Raw genomic sequence first — 26,624 nt, forward strand, 5'->3', positions numbered from 1 at the left:
TCCCCAAACTGTATATTATTCCATACCCGTATAAGATTTTAATTCATTATTAAGGAAATGTCCCGAATCAGTGGAAGAGTGAACCAGAATTAAATAAATGATATTGAAAATTTGAAAGGGATTTAGATTCTCAACACAATTGTAGCTACATGTAAAAACACAATCTCAAAAACTGGAAAAAGAATTTAAAAAATATGTCTAGTTGGAAAATAGTTTTTCTAAACTTGAGAGTAGTGGAAGAAGTCATATAAAAAAGTCCATAGTTTTTATTATAAAATGTGTAAAATATCTATATTTCAAAAAATGTCCTTAGTACAAATATGGGAAAAGAACATATATAAATTATTATCTTTAATATGTAAAAAAGCACACACAAATTAATGAGAAGTGCTTCAGGAGATGAAAAATTCATAAAACACAATTCGTAAAAGAGAAAATTTCCCTGACTGATGAAATTGATCAATTTTCCTTTTGCTCATGAAAGCATAACTTGATAGAATCCTTTCGAATATTAGTTTGGCAAAACGTGTGAAGGACCTTAAGTATATTCATGACTATATTACCCTGTAATTCTAGTTCTGGAAATATATCTCTTTCTGTAACAGTTTTAAAATATTTTTACACATTTTTTAAAACTTCTTCCTTAAAAAGATGGCATCTAATTCCCCTCCCATGGAGTATGGTCTAGACTTGATAACTTGCTTCTAACAAAAAGTAGAATGGCCAGTATATGACTTTTAAGTTTAAATCACAAAAGATATTGTAGTTTAAGCTCTCTTTCGTGGATAATTTCTTCTGGGGGAAACTAGGTACTGTATCGTGAGTAGACAAACAGGATGAGGAACTGAGGACTCTTGCCAACAGCCAGCAAGGAACACAAGTCTCCAATGAATAGCCATCTGAGGAAGGCACCTCCTTAAGCACCAGTGAAATCACTGAAGATGCAGCATTTAAAGAGGTCATTAAGGTTAATTGATGTCATAAGGTTGTGGCCCTAATCCAATAGGACTACTACTGTCCTTAGAAGAAGAGGAAGAGAGCCAAGGGTAGGTATACACAGAGGAAGCATCATGTGAGAACACACAAGATGGCGGTCATTTGAAAGCCCAAGAGAGGCCTCGAGAAAGACCAAACCTGTCAACACCTTGATCTTGGACTTCCAGCCTCCAGAACTGTGAGAAAATAAATTTCCGTTCTTTAAGCCACCCAGTCTGTGGCATTTTGTCATTGCAGCAAAATGCATAATAAAAAGTTACCATTTTGACTATTTTTAAGGGTAATGTTGAGCATCTTTTCATGTGCTTTTGGTCATTTATGTATCTTCTTTGGAGAAATGTCTATTTGAGTCCTTTGCTCATTTTTGAACTGGGTTATTGTTTCTTGGTATTGTTTGAGGAGTTCTCTAAACATTCTAGATATTAATCCCTTATCAGATATATAATCCATGAATATTTTCTTCCATTCTGTTGGTTGCTTTTTTATTCTGTTGATATTGTCTTTTTATGCATAACATTTAAAAATTTTTATGAAGTCCAATTTGTCTATTTTTCTTTTATTGCCTGTACATTTGGTGTCATATCCAAAAAATCATTGACAAATTCAATGTCATAAAGGTTTTGCCATATGTTTTCTTGTAAGATTTTTATAGTTTTAGGTTTTACACTTAGGTCTTTGATACATTTTGAGTTAATTTCTCTATAATGTGTTAGGTAAGGGTCTTATTTCAATCTTTTGCATGTGGATTCCCAGTTTTCCTGACACCGTTTGTTGAAAAGGCTGTTCTTTCCCCATCAAATGGTCATGACACCCCTGTCAAAAAATTATTTGGCCATATATATGAGTATATTTCTGGGCTGTCTAATCTATTCCATTGGTCTATATGTCTGCCTTTATGCCAGTGCCACACTGTTTTTATTATTGTAGCTTTATAGTAAATTTTGAAATCAGGAGTGTGAGTCCTTGGGCTTTGCTTTTCTTTTTCAAGATTGTTTTGGTTGCCAAATGGGAGGGGGTGAGGGGGTGAAAAAAGGGGAAAGGGATTAAGAAGTACATATCAGTAGTTACAAAATAGTCATGGGAATGTAAAATATAGCCTTGGGAATATAGTCAATAATAGTGCAATAACTCTGTATGGTGTCAGGTGGGTACAAGATTTATCAGGGTGATCGCTTTGTAAGTTAGATAAATGTCTAATCACTGTGTTGTACACCTGAAACTAGTATAATATTATATGTCAACTGTGATTAAAAATAAATTATTTAAAATTTTTTAAGATTCTATATTGAGATCATATAGTATTTGTCCTTCTGTGTTTGGCTTATTTGACTAAGCATAATTTTCTCCAGGTTTATCCATGTTGTCAAAAAAGGGCAGGATTTTTTGCTTATTTATGGCTGAATAACGTGTGAGCATGTATGTGTGCCACATTTTCTTTCATTTATTCATCCTTCAATGGACACTTAGGTTTTTTTCCATATCTTGGTTATTATGAGTATTGCTGCAATGAACATGAAAGTACATGACAGATTCTGCCAATGCAACTGTCTAGGTGGGAAGACAGACTTCTGTTGCTTCCTACTCAGCCATCTTCTCAGAATCCTATCACCTGTTATTTTCAAACCTCATTAAAAATAATACAGGCAACCTATTTATAATAATTTTTAACATTCTGATCTTCTAAACTAATTTACAACAATTATCTAGTCTAATGTTATATGTTTAATTAGCTTTCAAGCTCACCACTATTTTTTTGAAATCATAGCTCCTCCATTCTTAGGCTTTCAATTTTAATTTATTTCTTATTATTTTAGAGCATATCTTTATTTTGAAAGGTTATCTTGGTGGTGGTATTTTTGTTGTTCTTTTTTTCCTGTCTGCTTGGTAATATGTTTCTATTGGCTTTACATTTAACTGGCACCTTATCTGCATAGAAAATGCTACCTGAAAACTCTATAGATATGGTTCTGTGTTTTTCTAACATTTAGAGATGAGTAAGAGACCAAACTGGTGTATCCTTCTCTATAGTCTTCTTACTTTTTAATTTTGTTTATAGCTTTCTTTGCCTTTAAAATTTAAAATGTTCACAATATTTACCCCAAAATATATTTTTATATATATTTTTTGACAATCTTGACCCTTTGAGTTCCTTAAGAGTGCTATTTTTAGTTCCTGTGTAGAAATTTCTTTTCCTCTGGTGGTAGTTTCTGTTTGATGAATTTTATGTTTCTCTCTCAAGTACATCTCTCAATTTTAGAATACTGCTTTTTTTTTTTTTTTCAGACATCTATTTCAGGAATCTTCTCTTTAACCAGTTTAATCTTTGGCTATAGTAAGAATGAAATGATAAAAGCGGTAGTTTTGTTTGGCCTCCTTGGTTGTGCAGCTTTCACAGAAGGACATCTCCTTCATCCCCTCCCTGAAGTTCAGTGAAATCTTTCATCATCTTGGTGGTAAGAATCAGCAGGGGGTAGGGAGATGTCCTGCAACAGCACTCCCAATCCACGTTCATAATAAATCACACTTTTTATTGTCTTACCAAACTCTATACAAGCTTCTTTTATTCTGTCTTAGAGATGCAGTGATTTTCATTTTCTCTTTTTAGTTATCTTATTTTCTAGGTTTTTAGGAGGAATTTCAAAAGGTGAGATTTTCAGTCCACCTCGTCTTAGTGTTGTGTCAACGAATTCGAATGGAAAGAAAGGGTTAAATTTGTTCCACACGTGTCAGCAAAATATGACAAAAGAGGAACATAAAAGTCACAGAGTATACAGTCATTGAAGAGGAAGACTTTGGCAGGCGTGGAAGGGATTGCTTCTCCTTTCACTGCGACACGGACTAACACAGACAGACAGACAAGCAAGGTCATTCCCAGCTGTTAGCCCAACAGTAGATGTGACCAAGATGGATCACAGATGGTGAGTGATCATTCTTACTTCAAAAGGCAATGTTGAGTTAAGTGACCTCGGCAGCAGGGTAAAGTTGAGGATGGTGCTCTGTTTTCTGTACTTCCTGCCCAAGAATGGTAATATGTATTAAAGACATATTTATACAGAAACCAAAAGTAGAAACACCAGGGAGAAAGAGTGGTCTACGCTATAAAACATTAGCTAAAATCCCAAAGCCATTCTCTTCTTCTTGGAGCATCCACTCTAGGTTGATTGCATAGCTCCAAGGCAGAAAAGAGTTTTAAAAAATTTCTGTCAAAGACATTTGACTGCCACTCAAAGGTGAGAATTATTGAGCTCCCTAAAATTATAGTGGTTGTTGGTTTTTAAAAAGTGATTGGTTTTGATTTTGTAAATTTGTCTTTCAAATATTTCAATGTTGCAATTGTTAGTTTTAAGAATCATGAAATTTCAAAATGTTTGAACACGTATGACAATTGACAGGAAGCAAATTTTGTGTATACTCAAGGTCAATTTGGCCTGGGGATGGGATAATGACATAGAGAAGGTAGAAGGAGATAGGCTAAGGAAAAGTAAGAGGTAGAAGAAATCTAAGAAGAAATTGCAGAACCCAGATAATGAGTCACAAACAGGTCTTTGGGAGTTTCTGAGCAGAGCGAGGTAGTGGAAAGAAGTAGAGTAATTTAACTAGCTACCGGGTATTGAACATGCTTGATGTGCATGTATTTTACTAGTGTTGCTTCATTGAATTTTAATCTTCACAATGACTCTCAGGCAGATTATATCATCATTGTGTTTTATGAATGAGGTAACTCTGGTTTAAAGCTAAAAAACCAGCCGAAGTTCACACTGCTTATAAGGAGAGAGCTTAAACATTTCTTGCCACTTTACTCTACACCACAAGGTTTCTCCATGCCCACCAGGTTCTCATGACAGTGACTTACTGAAAGGGGTTACACCCACCCTTCTTTTTGATGGTGGCAGGGAGGCCAGTCACTATTTATTATTGTTCTTTGAAAATCTAAATAACTCTCATCTACCTAGTGTTTACTGGTTTGGGAAATAGCTTTGCTGCTTTTATTTCAGAAGATTAGAATTTAAATTCCAAGTTAAGATTCCTTTCCCTCCAGTGGAATTTTGAATTGTTACATAAATAAGAAAAAAAATTTTTCAGAATTTATAATTTTTGTGGAACCATAGAAGTGGTACCACTTAATTATGTTAATACTACCAGATGTCTATGGAACCACAGGCACTGCCTATATTTTTCTTAAGATTCTTTTTGTTTAATAATGCCTAATAATTAATCACAAGCAAAAAAAATTTTAATATAAATAGCCAGTATATAATGTTTAATCTTATCTGAAATAAAAGAAATGCAATTTGAAACAGTGAAATGTTTTTCTTTTATCAAAGTGGCAAATATTTTGTTTAAAAAGTGAGCAAGCAAAAATCCTGCATGTTTCTAAGGAGGGAGGAACGTTTATACCTTCATTACCAGCTGATGATAATATAATCTTTCTGGACAATAATCTGACGATACATAAAGCCCTCAAAATGTATATGCCCTTTAACCAAGCAGTTCAACTTTTAGGAATTTATTATAAGGACACGTAATCATATATGTTTGTAAAGTTTTAATGACATGGATGTTTTTCTTGCCATTGTTTCTAATAGGAAAAATCTTACAAACAAATGTCTGAACATAGGTAATTGGTTAATTAGAGAACATCCACAATGGAATGCCATGCAATCATTAAAAATTCTACTGCAGAACAATTCTTAATGTGTTTAGCTTAAGGGAATAAAAGCAGAATACAGTGCTACTACTTAAACTTGAATTACATCTGTAGGCAGAACGAAATTAGATATTTCAGAAAAATAAACCAATAACCCATAATTTGTGGAATTCCATTGTTAAGGCTTTGGCCTTTTGTGTTTAACTTTTTTTTCGTCTCTTGACACCTCTTCAAAATATACTCACTCTACCCATAATTCACTAGATCCTAATAGGCCTGTTTTCATAGCATATTCCACGTGCAAGAGACTGGAGCTCTCATTTCCTTATTTTTCAATGTAATGGCATGGCTCTAGAGTAACCTGCATGTTGAGTGAAAGAGCAGTGTAGTGATTAAGTGACCACACTTTGGAACCTGAGTGTTGAGATTTGATCCCAGTTTCTCCCACTTGCTAGCTGTGTGACCTTGGACAAGTTGCTTAACGATTGTAATTCTCATTTTCTTACCTGTATAATTGGGATAATTGTGACTTGTCATAAGGTGGTTGTGAGATTTTTAGAGAGAAAGTGATTTATCCAAGATTACACAACTACTTGATGGCAATGCTAGGACTAAAATTCAGGTAGGTTTTTCAAGCAGAAGCGTTCAATACACTTGAGCCTGTCAGGACAACCCCAAGCTGAGCTCCAAAGAGAGCTGACCTGAAACAGGCAGAGCCCAAGGACAAGGCCAGCCACTTACAGGGAATGACTTCCATCACAGTGGGAAACCAAATGCTGGAGAGGAGAGTGAGCTAAGGAAGCCAAGAGGCTGGTTAGGTATAGGGATAAAGCTGGGAGCAAAGACCTAGTGCAAGAGAGAAGAGATGAGTCAGAGACACTGCTGGGGCTTTTATAGACCACCAGCTGTGGGCTTTATGGGGGATCAACATGGTTTAAAGACCCAAGGTCTAGGTGATTAAATAGACAAATAGGGTATGTGGGGGAATTGCAACTATACAGAAGATGCCTGACAGGTAGTAATAAAAGAGGATAAGGTGGAAACTGAGAGGGACCAGGACAATAAAGCCTCAGAGCCCAGACATCCAGTCGTGATTATCCTAAAGTAATAGCCTAAGTTTGAAAAGTCATAAACAAGCAAAAGTAATGATAAAATTTGCTTTAAAAATTTTCTCTGGAAGCAGAGTGCAAAACTGATTTGGCGACATGGAGAACATTTAGAAAACTATTGTATAATCCAAGGAGAGGTGTTGAGGATTGGAACCAGGGTAATTATGGTGGAATTGGAGAGGAGACGATGCATTCGGGAGATTTTTAAGCACTAGAATTGATAGGATTTGGGTTTTGACAGATGTAGAGCTTGGAAAGAGACATTTAAGTACACGGTAACATCCTTTACAATGTGAGGGATATAGGAAATGGGTTGGGTTTGGGCCAGGGGGAAAAAGAGAACAGAAATTGAGTTTGTTTTTTAACATGCTGAATTTGAGATCCTGTGGAGCAGGTAGATGGTGATGTGCAAATAGATAAGTAGATATACAAGTGCAAAGCTCAGGAAAGAAGTATGGGCTGGAATAGATATTAAGAGTCTTCAGCACAAATACAGCTGAAGTTGAAATTCTCGTTGTGAGTGAGGTCGCCAGGGAGAGGGCAATGGTGGAGCGAGAAGCAATCAAGGCTGGTACCGTAAAATTTTAACATTTAAGGAGGTAAATGAGGATACAAAGTCCATAATAGACACCAAAGAGGGACTAGAAATATTGGAGCAAAGAGGGAGAAAGTGATGTCATAGAAACCAAGGGAGGAGAGAGATGCAAGAAAGAGGAGGACATGTCCATGGAAAGGCAAACTTCTACATTGAGCACATGAGATATGACAGAAAAAGTGACTCTAGAGACTAAATGCTAAGGGTTGAATTGTGTCCCCCAAAATTTACGTGTTGAAGTCTTAACCGCCAGTACCTCAGGATGTGATCGTGTTTAGAGATAATCAAATTAAAATGAGGTCATTGGGGTAGGCCCTAATCCAAGATGACTCAGGTGAGTGTATAAAGAAGAGGAAATTTGGGCGTAGAAACATGCAAAGCAGAGGATAGTCACAGCATCAAATTCTGCAGAAAGGTGAAGTAGGAGAATTACTGAAAATGTCAGTCCAGAGGCCTTTGATGACCTTTGCAGAACACTCCCAGCTAAAAAGAAGGAGTAGATCTCAGAGAGCTGAGAACATGGAGACAGCAGATAGACCACTGCTGCAAAACGTTTGGTGGTGAAAGGTGACCTCGTAACTGGACCAAACCCATCTCTAAGCCTCAGTTTCTTTATCTGTTGGAAGTTTTAATAGCTTCAAATTTTCAGAGGGTAAGGACTAAGTGAATGAATGGAAAAATATGAACTGCATGGCTCAGAGTAGTAAGGAATAAATGATTGCTGTGATGAACAGGCATGGGGCTAGGAATCTTACATAGGTGTTGCCCTTGAATCCTTACAATGACCATGTGAACTAGGCATCGTTTTCCCCCACTGAAAAATAAAAATGAGGAAATTGAGGTTTAGAGAGGTTTAGTAACTTACTCAAGGTCACACAATTAGTAAGGGGCAGAGTGGAGAGACTTACTCAGAAAGTGTCAAACTACACCATAAAAGTATGCTGACATGTATCTGATATTCTAATGATAGTCATATAACATTATTGGCTAGAAATTAAAACCGAACATAACATTATTGGCTAGAAATTAAAACCTATTCAATTCTATAACCTGCTGAAACCTTCAGGTCACCAACTGTGTGAACCCGAGCAAGTGGCCTAACCTCTCCGAAACTCAGTTTCCTCATCTGTAAAACTTTGTATGTTTATTGTATAGGTTAAATAAAGTAATTCGTTAGAAATACTTAGCAGAATACCTAGCTTATAACAATCTGCTAACAGATATTAACTTTACTAACATTTACTGGACACCTGTTACTATACCAGGAAGGCAAAGGGGAGTGGAACATGTTTCCTGCCCTTGTGGAACTCAGGACAGGATAGTCACATGAGCAGTGAAACTTTAACACAAATGAGGAAACTATTATAAGGGAAGAATAAACAATGTGATTTGGGAAGGAGAAAGATACAGATATGGTGAAAATAGGAGGGGATGATGGCAGAGAAGGTATCAATTGTGAACTGTGGAGTGATCTGGATCTCAAAAGAAGAATCGAGTTTTGCAGATAGAGAAGGCAAGAAAGGCATTCCAAGCAGAAGAAACAGCTGTCGAAAGCAAAGAAGGCAAAAAGTCTGAAACAGCAATCCCCAACCTTTTTGGCACCAGGGACTGGTGCTCCTATGAGAGTCTAATGCCTGGTGAGCTGAGGTGGAGCTAAGGCAGTGATGTTAGCACTAGGGAGTGGCTACAAATACAGAGGAAGCTTCACTCACTCACCTACCATTCACCTCCTGCTGTGCAGCACCGTTCCTAACAGGCCACCTCCCGCAGCCCAGGGTTTGGGGACCCCTAGTCTAAAAGGACTGAAAGGGTCAGGAAATAGCGAACAGTACAAGTATGACTAGAGGGTAAATTATATGGGTTGATTGATAAAAGCAGAAGAGAAAAATTGGATTCAGTCTATTGAAGGGCCTTGTGTGCCTTGCTAAGAAGTGTGACCACTGGCCCATGAGGAACAGAGAGCAAGTCTTTAAAGCAAGAATGTTTTGTAATCAGATTCTTTTTGATGAAAAAGAGTAGTAGGGTAAAGGAGAGTGAGAGAGAACCAATCGGGAGGCTATTGCAATAGTCCAGATAAGAGGTGACGAAGACCACAAAACTAGCGGCCAATAAATTGCAAGTGGGTGGTGAGGAAGAGAAAATGAAGGGTGACTTAAACACAATATCTGAAATCCAAGGTATGAAAATGGCTTGGTCCCCTCTTACCACAATCATCCCAAAGGACCAAAACAAAAACAAAGAAAACCTCTTTTAAAAATAATCTCTTTTGTTTGTATGCAAATAGGCCATTCACAGTGAAAATGCAACTCAAGTGAAATGACAAATGCAATATTTTGTCTCCAATCCATGAAATGCAAAATCGAATCGGTTTACCAATTCTGTCCTTCTTACATATTTCAACTCCTCACATTAAAACTGTAGCCAAGCAGCGCAAGGCTTATGTGCGATTGTTTTCTATCTTAAACCAGAATTGAGGAAAGCTCAGGTCCTTTTCAAAAGAAGCCATCCCTTATTCACATCTCTAAAGAATAGGAAAAGTAACATCTTGTTTTACTGGAAAATTTCTTTCAAGTAGCAATACCCGTATGGTAGACCTTTGGAATCTTCCAGATAAAGGCGTGCAGAAAGAGCCGCAAAAATTACACCTTTATGGTTCTGCACCACCAATTTGAAAATTGCAAATCCAGGTTGATAAATACATATTTTAAGGGTTCTCAGAAGTCTCATGTTCATTTCTTTAGCTTACAAGGATGCCATAGGGAAGTGAGCCTTTGGGTGTGCAATGCCCCCTCCCTCAACCCTGTTGTGAAATGGAAGCTTTAAAAAATCCAGTGGTTTTTTTTTCAGCAAGCTTAGTCATATTGGCTGTGTTCTGTATGTCCCACTCTATTTTATTTTACTTTGTAGTGCATATTTTATTTACACTCATATAAATATTTTGCATAAAAAGGTGCTTTCACAGCTCTTCATGCTTCCCTAAATTTGAAATATGCTGCCATTTCTTAAAATGTGTTAGTTTTGTTATGTATTATATTCCTTCCTCTGCGCATATAAGAAAAAAACATATGGACTTAATTCTTCAAGCAACTTTTACTTTTAGAATACTGTATTTTATTTCTTCTGAGATTATAAAGGAAATGGCAAATGTCAGACAATTTGTAAAAGAAATGACAGTTTCTCAGAATGTGTAAGTGCGTACCTTTAAGCAAATGGACCACTTTAAATTCAGAGACCACGATCTTCTGAATTTGGGTTTAAAGTTCCCAGGTAGCACTAAAGATTGAAAGGATAATATGTTTTGAACCAGATACTTACATTGTTAATTCTGAAAAGTACCATCACCGATGTTCGTAGTTTATTGCTATCAATTTTTAAACTCGTTTCTGTATGTGTTTCATTCCACTTGGAAATATTTTACATAGTTTTGTTATTTGTTAATTAATAGGATATATTTTGAGTAAACTATCAGAGGAAGTCCTGAGACTGTAAGATTGTATTGTAAGCCTTACTGAATAGCTAGACTATAGAATTATGAAATAAGAAGTTAAGAATCACTTAGTCTACCTTTCCCTCAACTGACATCTCTCTACTGTGCCAGCTGTCACTGAAGGTCATGCAGACACTGTGACCATTTAAAGTATGAAGTGAAGGAGAACTGATATCTCTTGAAGAAGCTTATTCCTGAGACACAGGGCCTGGGAAATCTTATCTTAATTATGACCAACGAGACCTAATTAGAATCCACTTCATGCTCTTAAGATGGTATCTAGTCATTAGGAGGTCATACTCAACTGAATTTGTTTAGTTGAAAATCACTTGGTGGCAAGTACCTTGACTGACATTATTAGATTGGTGTAGGTCTCTCACACACACACCTACAGGCTCTGGGAAGGCAAGGACCTTCTTTTTTTACTCATCTTGGGTCACAGGACCAGCCCAGGGCCCACACTCAATGAGGGCTGGTTAAGTATTTGTTGAATGAATAAAGACAAACTTAAAAGTAGACATTCCAGAAGTAACTTACACAGATTAATTACATCTGTGGAAGTTAAAGTATTATCAGAAATTATTACCAAGATATATAGATGGGTAGGAACAGATAAAGCATAAAAATGTTTGCACGCGTGTATCACTAGAGCCTGTAGTTAGTACCAGTTCCTGTGGACACCGTGGCACAATCTCCGAAGCTCTGCCCAGTCCCTTTCATAAAATCCTTGTATACAGGCTGCAGGCAAAGCAGAAGCGCTGCTCTGGATGTGGTCTTGCTGCTACAATCCTGGTCTCTAGAGTCCATGCGCTGAGTTGTGAGACCCTCCATTTTGCAAGATACAGTCATTCCCTGGCTTAGCCTTGTTTCCTGACCTGTGGTCCAGGTCCCCACTGGCCCCTGGAGCCTGATCCCTAGAGATGGGCCTGTTCCACAGGAAGAAACTGATGAAGTGTCTCCACCCATCACACTGTAGATATCACACTTTCCAGAAACTCCTGATACTGGGGGTGCGGCAGCACACCCCCACCCGACTCTGACACGTCTCTACAAGACCGTGACCCCATTCAGACCCTGTGTGTGGAAAGACCGACTCCTCACTTGCTGGGGTTGTTGACCCTAGCCTGAGCTCTATCCAGCCCCATCTTCCTCCTCTTGTCCACTGGCCCATACTGCTAACATCACAGCTCACCTGAACGCCACGCAACAATACAACAATACTCCTTTTTCTAAAATGCATGCCTCCTGATGCCTACTCTTTGACAATATTTCCTTAACCTCTTTTTAATACATGCTAAGGTAATCTTCAATCCAAACACAAGTATTTTACTGCTGAGGTCAGGTATGTTTTATTAACCCACTGTTTGATTTTGAGAGAAAATGAAGACAAGAATCTTTTGTATTCACTTGGTAGAATCTTACAGATAATTGTTGGTGTCCCTTACCTTTCTGACTTCTCCTTAGAGGACATCTAGGCAAAAGTGTGTCACTGGGTCCTAGTTTCTGTGTTCAGGAGTTGACTGAATACAATTTAAGAAGCAATACACTGTTGCCTCTTTTTTAGCATGCATGAATGATGGATATGAATTTGCATCATGAGAAAGTGAATAAAAGGAGGTACCCCAGGGCAGTTAGGGAGAGTGAACAAGCCTGCCTCGATTGAGAGGGGAGCCTGTGCTAAAGGTAGTGAGAATGAAGGTCTCTCCCTACCTCGGCAACTCGCTTGTAGATATAAATGCCGAGGCTGCAAAATTTGGGTTTGGACAAAGAAAAAGACTCAACCTCTAATGCTTAACTGCACAAAATTTGCTCCTAAGTATAGGTCAAGACTGTATCTCCCCCTCAAAGAAAAAAGAAACTTACAATATTTCTAAGAATGTTCCTCTAGAAACATGGAACTGAAAGCTATTTTTTTATTGATCTGGCCCTTAGAAAACAATGGGGCTTTCTTTAATTTACCTAAGGAATTGACATAAAAATCTACGATTTTGTACCAGAAAGCTGCAGAAAGTGTCAAAATAGAAATACAAAACTAGAGATTTTTTACAGCAATATTTTATGTATGGCATTTTAATACAAATTTGCAATATGGAGAAGTGAACCTTTGGACTGTGAAATTGATGCTAATTCTCTTACCCACTAGTCTAGAATCCCTCTAAAATGTCACAGCATTAATTTAGTTACTTTACCAGGAATCGGTGAATGTGGTTAGTGTGCATGTTTTTTAAATATTAATAGACTTTATTTTTAGAACAGTTTTAGATTTACAGAAAAATTAAGCAAATAGTACAGAGAATTCCCATATCTCCTCTTCCCTGCACACAGTTTCTCCTTTTATTACCATCCGGAATTAATGTGGTATACTTGTTACAATTAATGAACAATATTGATACATAATATTCACTAATGTCCATACTTTATAGTAAGTTTCCCTCTTTCTGTTCTATAGTTCTATGATTCTGACAAATTTATAACAACATATATCCACCATTACAGTATCATACAGAATAGTTTTCCCTAAAAATCCCCAGTACTCCACCTATTCATCCCTCCTCACATCCCTTGACAACCACTGATCTTTTTACTGTCTCTACAGTTTTGCCTGTTCTAGAATGTCATCTAGTTGGAATCATACAGTACATAAATTTTCAGACTGGCTTTTTTCATTAAGCAAAATGCATTTAAGGTTCTTCCATGTCTTTTCATGGCTTGAAAACATATTTCTTTTTATCATTGAATTATATTCCATTGTATGGATGTATCACAGTTTGTTTATACATTCACCTATTGAAAGGCATCTTAGTTGCTTCCAATTTTGGTGATTATAAATAAAGTTGCTATAGATATTCATGTGCAAGCTTCTGCGTGGACATAAATTTTCAATTCATTTGGATAAATACCTACGAACATGATTGCTGGATCGTATGGTAGGCTTATGTTTTAAGTTTGCTAAGAAACTGCCAGAATGTGTTCCAAAGTGCCTATATTACTTTTCATTGATATAGGCAGGCACCAGCAATGCATGTGAATTCCTGTTGCTCTACATCCTCGTCGGCATTTAGTATTGTCAATTTTTTTTTTGGATTTTAGCCATTGTAATAGGTGTATGATAGTAGCTCGTTGTTAATTAGCAAGTCCTTAATGACATGTGATATTGAGCATCTTTTAATATACTAATGTGCTATCTGTAGTGAGATGTACGATCAGATATTTTACCTATTTTTAAGTAGAGTTGTTTTCTTTTCTTTGAGTGTTAAGATTCTTTGTTCATTTTAGATACTAGTCCTTTATCAGATATATGTTTTTCAGATATTTTCTCCCAGTCTGTGGCTTGTCTTTCCATTTTCTTAGCAGTTAGTACATTTATGCTTTAAGCAGAAAGGGTTCTGAAAATACAATTTTACAGTAGCAATTTCATAGAAAATGTTTTATGCCTTCTCTCAGGTTGTATCAGAAAACCCTGTCTGTGGACCCAGCAGAGTTTCATTATAAGAGGAGAGTCAGGCCTTGGAGGCTGTGACTGACTCTTCTGCATTATTAGATGTTGTGTGGCAGGGCTGGGAATACAAACAGGACCCAACCCTGAGCTGTATCACTTTTAAATTAAGAGCAATTTCAGAACTGTGTTAATAGTCCAATCCTGGGCCCCCTTGCATGGATTATATTTTGTATAGGGTATGAATTTCTGTCCAAGGATCCAAGTATGTAAGAGATTATCACTTTTTTTTGATTATCACTTTTTTATTTCCTTTAATTCAATCTAATACCACCTCTGAACCCCCATTCTGCCGGTTGAACAGGAGGTTCTATCTTGATCCTACAGTGGTGCCCTTCCCCTCCTGTAGCCCAGTCAGAATTCAGGAAGCTTACCTGGTTCCTAGAAAGTAGTGGAAGGGCCTCAAGTCCCTAGTTTGTCCCACTTGCCACTGGCGACATCATTGTGGCCTGTGAAGACTGACAGCTCTCTGCCTCCACGCGACAATAATGAATGAGATTATCCACTAAGGCTGGGCTCCCTCAGCCAACGGCATCTCCTCTCTAGGCATGAGCCATCACCCTGAGGTTGTTATCCCCTTGGGAGCACTGAGAAGGGGTGCTCGGGTCCCACTGCCCACAGGACCCACACACCTCTCTCCTTCCCTCTTTTCCTCTTGTATCTCAGAAGTACTCTGTCTCTTTCCTTTCACCTTCCAAGGCACCTGTATTGTCTTTACCATGGGCTTTCACAAGTGTCCAGAAGTGCCTTTGACTTTAGGTTTCTTCTGCTTTCTCCACTGCAAAAATCCCTGTTTCAAGAAAGCTCGGAAAACAAACAACATTAACATTTCAATAAATAATGCTGCTGCAATTATTCGTGGAAACTATTTCATTCTGTGTTGGAACCACCACCTCCTAGAATACCTTTAAATGGCCTCTAGACCACTGGCCCCAGGAAGCCATTTATAGGTAGCACAAATATATGACTGGAGTTGAAAACTTCAGCTAAATGTTTAGATGTTTCCAAATGCCTACAGGTTTCTAGCTTTGCCTACCAGAGTCGATCCTAACTATGTGGTCCCAGGGAAATCTCTCTTGAGCAACGTTGAGGAAGGACATCAGGGAGGTATCTGTTTCCCCACCCAGCTACCATCTGTAGCCACTCTCTCCTGCTGCTTTTTCTTAAAGCCTTGGCTCCCTCAGACCTGAGAACATCCGGGAGAGAGGCACTGGAGGAAGCAGTCGCACACAGAAAGCAGCTTTCTGGTTACCAGTAACTTCCTCCTCACTAAACACAAGGAACTGATCTTCATGCTATTCGACCTCCTCTCAGTATTTGATACTGTTGACAATCATTTGACCACCATCCCTGTTGAACCTCTCTGTCCTTGGCTCTGATGACCATTGGGTAAGGTCTCCTTATCAGATTTTCAAGTGGCACAAGGCTTGGAAGGATGGCTAACACAATGGATGACATATATGAAATTCAGAGTAATTTTGATTGGCCTCAAACACTGACACACAAACAAGATGGGGCCAGGGAGTGGTGATCTGACTTGACATGAGAAAAAAAAAAAAAATCATGGTCAGCCAACCTCCCAGTGCAACTATTTACAGGTTAATTTGATCTCTGACTCATTAACGAAAGTGATCTTATCATTGCCCATTCCATTGTGCGAGCCCTTCCTGAAAAGAGGCATGTTAATAAAACTCAGGGAGATGGGTGCCAGTGAGAAAGCCATCAGGTTGATTAGATCTAGAGACTACATCATATGAGAAACATTTGAGGACACTGATTATATTTAGCTGAGAGAAGAGACTATTAAGGAAATTTATGAGATCTGCTTTCAACTATTTGGAGGGTTTTATGTAAAGGGGTAAAATAATACATATTCTAGGAATTCTAGAAAACAGGAAAGGAACAACTAGATGGTACTTATGGGTCTGGGGAGTGAATGGTGGGAGATTTGGGATTATTATAAAGAAGATCTTTCTCTTATAACTGTCTTATCAGATAGTGAGTTTCCCAACATAAGTGAGGAAGCAAGGATTGGACATTCATCTATCAGAGATGACATTGAGGGGGTCATTACTTGAGTGAGAGATTGGAATGAGGTCCCTTGAACAACCTCGCAACTCTAAGTTATAGAACAAGAAAATTCCGTGACACCCTATTATCCTTTGTTTCTGCTGCCTGGCTCACAGCATTGTGGGAGGCTGCTCTAAAAAGAAACTGAAATAAGTTGATGGGAGAAGGGATATACAAAAGAGAAAACAATAAAACAACTTTTTAAAAAAGAACCTACTATATGCCAGCATCTGTGCTAGGCATCATATGTATGTCATCTATTTAATCCACACAACAAGCTTATGAAATATTTAATATTACTTCTGTAAGGAAGCTAAGGCTCAGAGAAGTTAAGTAACTTCCCCAAGAACACACAGGCATTAACTAGTGGAGCTAGGGCTTGGATACAGGTCTTTGTGATTCTAAAGCCCAGTGTGATGTGTTATTTTTACTCATCCTTTATTTATGGCAAATGATACTGCTTTAAAAAAAATTAGTATTAACATAAATATTCTTTTAAAAATAAATTTACTTAATATTTTTCACTTAATAATTTTTCTCTTAAAAAAGTTAAGAGAAAAAACATCATACAAAGAATAGTACAGATTTTACATGGATATGAAGTGGTACTAGTAGCTAGAATGAATGAAGTTTGGGAAATATTATTCCGAATATTTTGATAACAGGACTTTTCAATTTAGCCTATCTTACATTTTGACTGTTGAGTACATGAAAAAAGGAAACTTGATAGCTAAGTTGAATATGAATTAGTTCTTCTGTGTTCTGATGGGTGGTAATTTCACATGTTACAATAAGGAAACCAAATGGACCCTTTCAAATAAAAAAAAAAAAAAACAACAAAAAACGATATGATTGTAAAATCCAGAGGAAAACCCCAAGTGGGGCCTACTCGAATAAAGGATGAAGTTTCCAAGGTATGCACATAGAATGGCTGAGGGGAAGTGGTGACCCTGTGAGTCAAGGCCCCGGACCCATGTAAGAGCCCTAAGGGTTTGAGAGGCCGTAGATGGAAGATGAAAGGGTTTAAAGACCTATTTTTGGAAGAATGATCATCACCTTTCCAGTGACATGGGGAAGATCTTTGAGGAAAAGTCAAAGTGAGAATCGGAAAGTCTGAAAAGAAGACAGGTAAAAAATAATGACAACTAAATAGCCACCTAGCATGCTTCGTGCCAGGTGATTTACATGCAAGACCTCATTTGTTTTTCACAACAATGCAGCAAGGAAGCTATTACATTTCATAGATGAGAGGACCGAGACTGGAAGATGCTCAGTAACTTGCTCAGGGTCCAGTGGTCAAGTCAGGATTTGACCTTGAACCACTGGTTCCAAACCTGCACTACTTCCCCTGCACCACGTGTCCTCGCTTGAGTGAACCTCCTCAACCCAGATAACAGCTTTCACTCAGTCACCTTTAATTTCTCCAGTCCTGCAGGGCACAGATAGCCTCCAAGAGAGAGGGGGAGGCATGCGTGGAGTGGGCTACCTCACTCCTGAACTCAAATGCTGCAGATTCAGAGCAGCATAAATGTCCCCCACATTGAGCAGAAGGCTTTTCAGGGCCTGATCAGGCCAGAGAAAGAATCCAGGCATTTGGGAGCGGGGTTATATATGTAAACCCTATCCCTGCTGAAGCACTAGGCTTGGGAAAAATCCACTCAGCATTCACATACCTTTCACACTTCCTCTTTGACTTGTATCCAGAACTGAAGAGTACCACCCACTTCCAGGAATAGTGAACCAAGGTAATAGGAACATTTAGGACATTTAGGATTCGATTAGGGTAATATGAAAATAAGAGCTGTGTATATCAATTGGCTTCTAGAAGAATCCATGGAGAGATACTCAATGAGTGATTTGGGGGGAAGGTGGCAGGTGAAGCACTTGGTGTTTCTGCTCTCTCTGGTTGAGGACTGTGTCTTGCAGCACTGCTGAGCCAGGCACAGGGCCTGGCACATGGCTGCCCAGCAAGACATTTGTTGAGCTGAGCTTAGTCTTTACCTATGAGCCTTAAAGGCTGCACTCCTGGATCAGTCTCTTTGTTAGGGAAGGTGACTTTGTCAAGTTTGTGGCTGGGGCTGTCTTTGGGGGGTTTCCTCAGGGCTTTACACTCACTCACTCTCTGAGAGTGCATTCGTAGTCATTGTGATCAGTGGAAATGCCCACCTGCCAATCTTATCTGGAAGAAGAGCCCGGCCCTTTCTGTGGTGTTATTCTCTCTAGTCAGTTCCCCTTTCTTCATTTGAGCTCTGGCCTCTTCTTCTCTACAAGAGTGTTAGGAGAAACGGCTAGCTCAAAAAGGCTCTTCTTCTTTTATTCTTAGTACCTTGTTTCTGTGTTTCTTGGGAATGCCACTGGGCTTATACATCTGGTCTCTAGGAGCTGCGGTGGATGGGCATTTGTGACAGGTATGTTCTTAAGAAACTCGTGTGCCTGGGGAGTATGTTGTGGGATAAAACTACATCTGGGCCATGTTCAGAGGTGGGGCCGGCAAGAGAATGGTTAAAAAGGGGTATGGAGTGCATGCTTAAAATCTCTGAACATTAGGCTTAATTCTCAGTCTGGCTATGTTCGAGGTAGGGCATTACGAAATTGTGTTTCTTCCAGCCAGATCCTTTCTTCTGCTTTGGGAGCTAAGAGACAGGACGGGCAGGAAATAGAAGGTGCCCTTGACCAAACAACTTACAGCCTCTCTTGGCCTTAGAGTGCTGGGGACTCCATGGAGCTCTGCTCCGGGAGTAGTTCAGGGATACTTGCCCTGCCTGTATCCCTTGTGCCAGTGGAAAGTCCACAGGATGGAGGCAAAACTCACAGCCACTGCAGTGACCCCTGCTTTCTTCTTTGGCCTTTTCCTTCTCTGGTCCAGAAACCTTTCCCCATTTCTTCTTCTTATCTAAGCGCCCCATGCCAATACTGGCCCCTCTTGGCACCAGAGACCCCAATAGCTCATTTGAAAAGAAATAGTCTTAGGTCAAAAAAGAGCCCAGGTGGTGGTTTACTGTGTTCTGTATACCATGAACATATTTGCATTTGCAAATAGGCTTAAAATAGTGCCTCCACTAATCGTTTCTTAAGGTTCTGGAGAGACAGGTGAAAATAATTTTTGGCCAAGGGAACTTCCCACTCCTCTCAAAATGTTATAACTAGGGAGATGACCTATCTTTCTGATATGCAACCTCAATCTTGAGACTGAGGCTCTGGACTGAAATGAGTCTACTTAATTATGTGCACAAGCTCACAGTCCTATATTATATCTTCTGTTTGTTGTTGCATATACCATTAGTGCTATTTACATTAGCTATCCTGTATATAATGAAAGCTTTTATAAATCTCTGTTTATTCATGTGCTCTCTATATATTTGTTGAGTGCTTACTATGTCCCAGGTACAGAGTTTTTAACAGGGAGCATAAAAGACATGGTCTCTATAATCTTGAAGCTTCTAGCCTACCGAGAAAATAGCACTAAAAATAACTTTACAGCATCAGTGCTTTGAAGGAAAGGAAATGGTTCTTTGTGATTGTGCTCATTGTTTGATAACTATGTCTTTTAGCTTGATATTTTCATTACTCTGATATCCCTACATGTCAGATGCCCCTTCCTGGTGGAGGTAAAGATTGGATTTTTATGGAGTTGAGGTGGGGTGGGGGTAAGGGAGAGAGGAGAGCATGAAAGGTGAAAAGGTGAGCCAAGCCAGATTCTTAGGAGAAAATCAAGGTTCAAGTACCATGTTTCGAATATCAGATAGAGGTGGGAGTTGAGTTTAGGGGTCTCTGGGCCAGAAGGTTGAAGCTGTGAAGAGCTAAAACTAGAGCAAAATATGTCTAAACAAGCAAGGAGGGTGGAGGGGAGGTTCTTAGGGGGTCATCTAGAATCCAGGCAAGTGTCGACAATTCACCTTTTATGGTCAGGCAGATAAGAGTATTTGGGAGGCAGGATGGAGGGATAGGGCCATAGGTCCAACCCTTATTGGACCCTTATCCTCATCTCTAATCTAATTGAGAGGCTTGTCTCTGAACTGTACATCAGCGTATACTCAGGCTGAGGTTTGGAAGTAGACGTCGTTTTGAATATGTGTTGAAGAAGAAAAGTATGTCTTTAGTGCTTTCCATCTTCCCATCAAGACTGGAAAGGTCCCATTCCCTATTCTGCTCCCTCCTCTTGTGAGCATAATTCCTTCCTGAGTTTCATCTCCAATTTAGACAAATTAACTTGAACTTAAGTTTTAATGGCTGAAAACAAAAAAATTTCTCCCTTACAGCTAGCATTTGTGTTTTAACAGGGGCTTTCAAAAATATGTTAACCCAAGGAATGAGTAATTTGGGAATTCCAAGCACCAGGGTAGGGCTGGTACTTGGAATGGGGAGAGGGGGACGCCCCTCAAATTGTGTCCTGGAAACATTGGCTTTCTCTCTTTGACCATGATTCTGGTTTTGATTAAAGAGGAAGGGGTCCCTTGGGGGGCCAGCATTGGCATTCCTTTTAGTGAGTTCTGTGGGTTTTATTCATGGCAAGCAGAGCCCTTGACTGGATGCACACACACTCAGACTTCCTATAAAACATTGCATGATGCTTACCCATAGGCACTTTTTGGCAAAATGGAAAAAATAGGTTGTTTTTTTTTTTAAATTTTATTTATTTATTTTTTAATGGTGGCATTGGTTAATGAAATCTAATAAGTTTCTACTTCCTATAAAACATTGCATGATGCTTACCCATAGGCACTTTTTTTCGAAATGGAAAAAATAGGTTGTTTTTTTTTTTTAATTTTATTTATTTATTTTTTAATGGTGGCATTGGTTAACGAAATCTAATAAGTTCCAGCTGTATACTTTAACAGTAAGGCATATAAACATGGTTTTTAAAATTATTGATAATTTGAAAAAGGCATGCTTCTTGACTCAGAAAGGCCTGATTCTACATATAACTAGGAGAGCTGGGCATCTGTCTGTATATGGACTTGCTGTTGGAAGACAGGAAAAGCTAAGTGTTAACATCATGCATTGCTCCTTCTGGGTAAGTGAGGAGAATGGACTCTTAATTTTAATACTTCAGTTACCTACAATATTGGGGAGTGAATAAAAGCATCCTCTGCTCTTTAAGAATTTACATAGACATTTCTTACTCGTACCTAAGCATCTTTGATGCTGTCCCTCTCAAATCTCTGTGGAAATGCTGTGCTCCCAAATGGGTGAGGGAAATACTGTGCTAAAAATTAGAGGAATAGACTCAGAATGGGGGACAGGGAAAGGTGGTATGTCCAGGTTTTCATCTTTATTTTCTCTCCTTTCTTGGAACGTAATGAAAACCTTAAAGGCAAATTTAAAATGTCTCCTCTGCATTATTCCCCCACTTTTGCTTGAGCAGTTCTGGTGATCAGAACCACACAAGAACATCTAGTCTTTGGTTGTAGCACTCGATTCAAAGTTTTCATTATCTGGAGCTGAAGTCTGGCTCTCTATAACTTCCAGTTATTGGAACTACTTGCCCTCCAGCAACAGTGCATGTGTCATCCTATAGGAGAGCCCTTTAATATTTGCAGATGAATATCATACTTGCAGGTTCCTCATCTCCAAGTTCAATACCCCCAGTCCTTTCAACTGTTCCTCATTTGACATACTTTCATTATTCTCTAGTGAATTGTGCTACACCATCTCTTGATAAACTCTAATTTGTCAGTGTCATTCAAGTATAACCAACTTCACTGAACATACCACAAGTGATGTGGTCTGATAAGCACAGACTACGGTTACCAAATTGAATTGAGATTGTATTAATTTTTAATTAGCCATGCCACACTAACATTTATGTGACTTTTACATTTACTATGTGTCAGCAATTTCTCTATTGAACATTTATTCCACTTCACATTCGTTATTTTAAACCTTAAGTGCAGATCTTCACGCTTACCCTCATGAGATTCAATATGCTAGTATCGGACTCTCTTTTTAGGCTTTATGCATATTAATTTAGCTGACCAACTGACCAGTAGCTACCTGGCTCATTTTTGTGTCATCTGCACATTTGAAAGCAGATGTATAATTTCTGTGTTTTCATTCATAGTTTTACTAAACATGTGAAAGTGAAAAAGTAAAAAACCAAGCCTTTAGCTTCACTCTGGTATCAGTCTATTAAACAAGAATGATTCCTGGCATTTGGTTCTTGAAAAATGAATGAATCAATTAATACCATGTCCTCATCCCCCATATTTAATCCATCACCGTATCCTTGATAATAATCCTAAATATTGCTTAAATCTATCTTCTTCTTTCTACTTCTGCCCCTAACACCCTAGACCAAATGGCCACCTTCTTTACTTAAATGACTAGAGTAGCCAACTGATTGGTCTTCTGGCATCTGTTCTGGCTTCCCTACTATCCATTTGCTACACAGTAGCCAAAGTCATCTTTTCAAAATGCAAACCTGATTATGTCACTTCTCTGTTTTAATTTCTTCAGTGTTTCACATTGTTCTCAGAATAAAGACTAAAGTCCTTAACTGACCCATAAGGTGAGCATGGTCTGACCTCGCCAGCCTCGTCTCTCACCTCTCTAGTCATTTTGTCATATCAACCTTCTGCCTCGGTGCCTTTGCACATGCTGTTTCCTTTGCCTAGAATCCTTCTAAACCACCACCAACCCTTTACCTACTTAGCGCTTGTTCAATCTGTTTGTTTACCTATTGGTGCATTATAAACTGCCCTGAAATTTTAACAGCTTAACACAGTGAGTATCTTACTCTCTCATACACGATGTGTGAGTCAGAAATTTGGACAGGCTTCTAAGTGATTTTTCTGTTTCTCATGACACCAACGAAGGTCACCAGGTGGTGTTAAGCTAATGAATAGACTAGTCTAGAGCTGCACTGTCCAATTCAATAGCCACTAGTCACATATGGCTACTGATCATTTGAAGTATTATGGCTTGTCTTAATTAAGATGTGCCGTAAGTGTAAAACACAAAAGGTTTTGAAGATTTAGTACAGGAAAAAAGAATGTAAAATGTCCATTAATAATTTTTATTTTGATTCCATGTTGAGATTATAATATTTTAGATATGTTGGATCAAATAAAATATACTATTAAAGTTAATTTCACCTATTTCTATTTAATTTTTTTAATGTGGCTACTAGAAAATTTCAAATTACATATGTGGTTTGCATTATATTTCTATTGGACTGTGCTGATCTAAAGCAAGGGTTTTTTTTTTTTTTTCAAGAGGCCAGGTAGAAAATATATTCAGCTTTGTAGGACATATGGTCTCTGTCACAGCTATTCGGCTCTATTGTAGTGCAAAAGCAGTCAGAAACAATAATTAAATAAATGTGTATGGCTGCATTCCAACAAAATTTTATTTGTAAATATAGGTGGTGGCTAGATTTGGTCTGCAGGCTGCAGTTTGCTGACCTCTAAGCAAGAAAAGTCAAGATTTTATTCACATGCCTTGTGGCTTGGTATCGATATCCGGAAAGCTAAGCTCAATTGGAACTATTGACTCAAACACCTACACGTGGCTTCTCCGGCATAGTGGCCTCAGGGTAGTGGAACATCTAACATGATGGCTCAGAGCCCCAGAGAGCATATTCCAAGAAAGACGGAAGCTGTCTTATGATCTAGACTCGGATGTCCCAAATCTCCCTTCTACTCACTCTATTGGTCAAACAAGTCTCTAAGGCTAGCCCAAATTCAAGAAGAGATTAGATTCCACCTCTTCGTGGGCAAGCAGCAAATAATATCTACCTTTAATCTACCACATCATTCTTCAAATCTCAGTTTAGACTAGTCATAGTATAGTTTCTCAAAGTACCATGAACCTCTCCTTTGAGCACTTGTCATCATTATAATTTTACATTTATTCGTGTGATTATTCAATCATTATCTTGCTTCTCTACTAAATTGTAAGCAATCCCATAAAGAGGACCCGTTTCTGGTTTTGTTATATTCCCAGCACCTAGCACGATGCCCGACTCAATAAATATTTGTTGAATGAATGAACAATATCAGGGCATGGCTTTTCAGCCAAGCAACTGTACTAATATTGATCCCACATTTTTCCATACTACTCTCAAGCATATCATGAGACACTCTGTCAGAATCCTTGTAGAAATTCAGATACATTCAATTCTCAGCATATTTCTTATTCTACACTTCTGAAACTTTATGAAAAAAGGAAATAAGCCTACCCTATTCCTCCCAGTACCTCAAAGATAATAATAGCTGTCCTAAAGGTATAGCTTTAGGTTCAGGTGATCTGAGAAGTAATCCATGTAGCAGGTCACACGAGGGGCAAGGCAAGACCCCAGGAAGTTTGTGCTTCCACTTCATATCACTCTCCTCTCACCTAGCTGATAGTGCCAGTCCAGCAAGCCTGCCTTGTCCAGTCACAGTATGAGCTGGTGAAGGTAAAGGGCCAGGCCCTGAGTGCTTTCCTCCCTCCACAAAGGTTGTGGTGTCTCTTGCTTTGTTTGGAGCAAGGACAATCGTATGCGTGGGGAGATGAGCGTACAATAATGGACCTTGAGTTGTAATTTGCGAACCTTAGCTTTCTTTTTAGTACTGGGTGAAAGACAAAGACCTACACATTTTACATTCCCTTGCAGCCTCGAAAATAAGCCTGACTCTGAGTGAATTTAGTAAATGTTTGCATGAGAAATGGTCTCAGTGAACAACCTTCCTAGGACATCAGCAAACATAGCATTTTTTCCTGGTACCTCGATCACAGCTAATATTCTAGACAAAGTTGCGAAATAGGGCACATTTTCTTTGTTGCTCCCCAACTTCTGCCTTGAAATTCTCTCACTTCTCACATCATATCTGCACTTCCCTGTTTCACTCCACTTCTGTCTACCACCAGCCCACACCATTTTATACTGCCTCTTGCCTGCACTAGATCCCACATGTCCTTCAGACCTGAGATGCAAAAGATCTCTTCTTTATTCCCTCTTTTTTCTGCCCAAATACTATTTCCCCAGAGCTTTCCTAGGCAAAAGGTTTAGCTGGAACATAGTAACACGTGCCTGGAACTAAGCCCATGCCAGGAGACTGATTATCTGTCCAGGGCTGGAGGGGAGATGAACATTCTCTGCCTGAAAAATAATGAGTGCTCAAACAATATTTGGGGAGTAAATGGAAACTCAAGACAGAAACTCCCCTGATACAAAGGGACACTTTTGGCCACATCCCAACCCCCATCCCAGCCTGTTTCCCTGAATGTCACACTCTAATTCCAAGAGCCATCATTACAACTGGCCCTGGGAATGTGCTGCTCCCTTGTCTTGTTACTCTGAGACTGGGTAAAATCAGAATCCTTTCCACTCACCCCCACAGCCCAGCTGAAACTAGCTGGAACTTTTCAAGGAACTTCATCAGTTTTTAAAAAGAACACAGTGAGGCTGCATGGGTTTAAATCTCAACTCTGTCATTAACTAAACAGCTGGCTAGGGCAAGTTCCTTAACGTCTCTGAGACTCCATTTGAGGAAATGGGGGTAAATAATCCCACCTTATTGTGAAAACGAATAGTGTATTTAGTCATTCAGCTGACTCTCACGTTCTAGGCATATATAAAGTAAGGGAAAGTGGTGTACAGTGGTTACTCTTCTTTGGTTTCTGAAGTGAACTTCCAGCTGTATGGGAACTGCTCATTTCAGGTTATGAACAGTTCACTCACCTATAGACCTTATTCCGTTCACAGCTGACAGAAATCTCTCAGAGACTCTCCCCCATAAATTCTTAGGTTCTTTCCTCTTGCATTCTCCTTTTTGCTCTCTCCCTCCAAAAGCAAGAGTTTCTACTTCTCAGGAGAAAGCAATGACTCGTGCTTGTGGTTGAGAATTCATTCCTGGGGAGCAGTGATGTTTCTGTTTTTCTTCAGAGCCATTAACACTGAAGAAGCTGGCTTACTAACCCAATACTTCACCCTCACACACAATGACTAGAGTTGAGAGAAATTCTTCACGTGGGATATTTGTACTGTATCAAAGAGAATCATGTCAATCTTAAGTATTTTAGCAACATATTTTAATAAGGTCTCTGACAAACTAAGTGTACAAAATGTTGTTCAAGACAGTGTATACTCTTCAAATGAATGTTAGTGACGTTTACTAGAAGGACTGTCACTGCTGTCCCCAAATCCTTGAAGGGCTTTAGCGAAGTGTGGTAGGCTTATTCTGGGTAGTTCCAGAGAACAACACCAGTATCAATGAGAAGAAGAGAAGGCAGCTTCTCAC

The 26,624-nt window shown here is 38.8% G+C and overlaps 1 protein-coding gene across 1 annotated transcript in view; it reads left to right on the forward strand.

Moving 5' to 3' along the window:
- Window positions 1-3,809: 3,809 nt before the first annotated feature.
- Window positions 3,810-26,624, forward strand: part of CD86 (CD86 molecule) — a 38,533-nt gene continuing 15,718 nt past the window's right edge. Inside the window, exon 1 of the mRNA XM_025052162.1 lies at window positions 3,810-3,914. Coding sequence (XP_024907930.1) covers window positions 3,901-3,914 — 14 coding nt within the window. The 5' untranslated portion in view covers window positions 3,810-3,900. The remainder of the gene's footprint in view (window positions 3,915-26,624) is intronic.

The sequence above is a fragment of the Pteropus alecto genome, unplaced genomic scaffold (genome assembly GCF_000325575.1).
Source record: "Pteropus alecto unplaced genomic scaffold, ASM32557v1 scaffold251, whole genome shotgun sequence".
Taxonomy (NCBI): domain Eukaryota; kingdom Metazoa; phylum Chordata; class Mammalia; order Chiroptera; family Pteropodidae; genus Pteropus; species Pteropus alecto.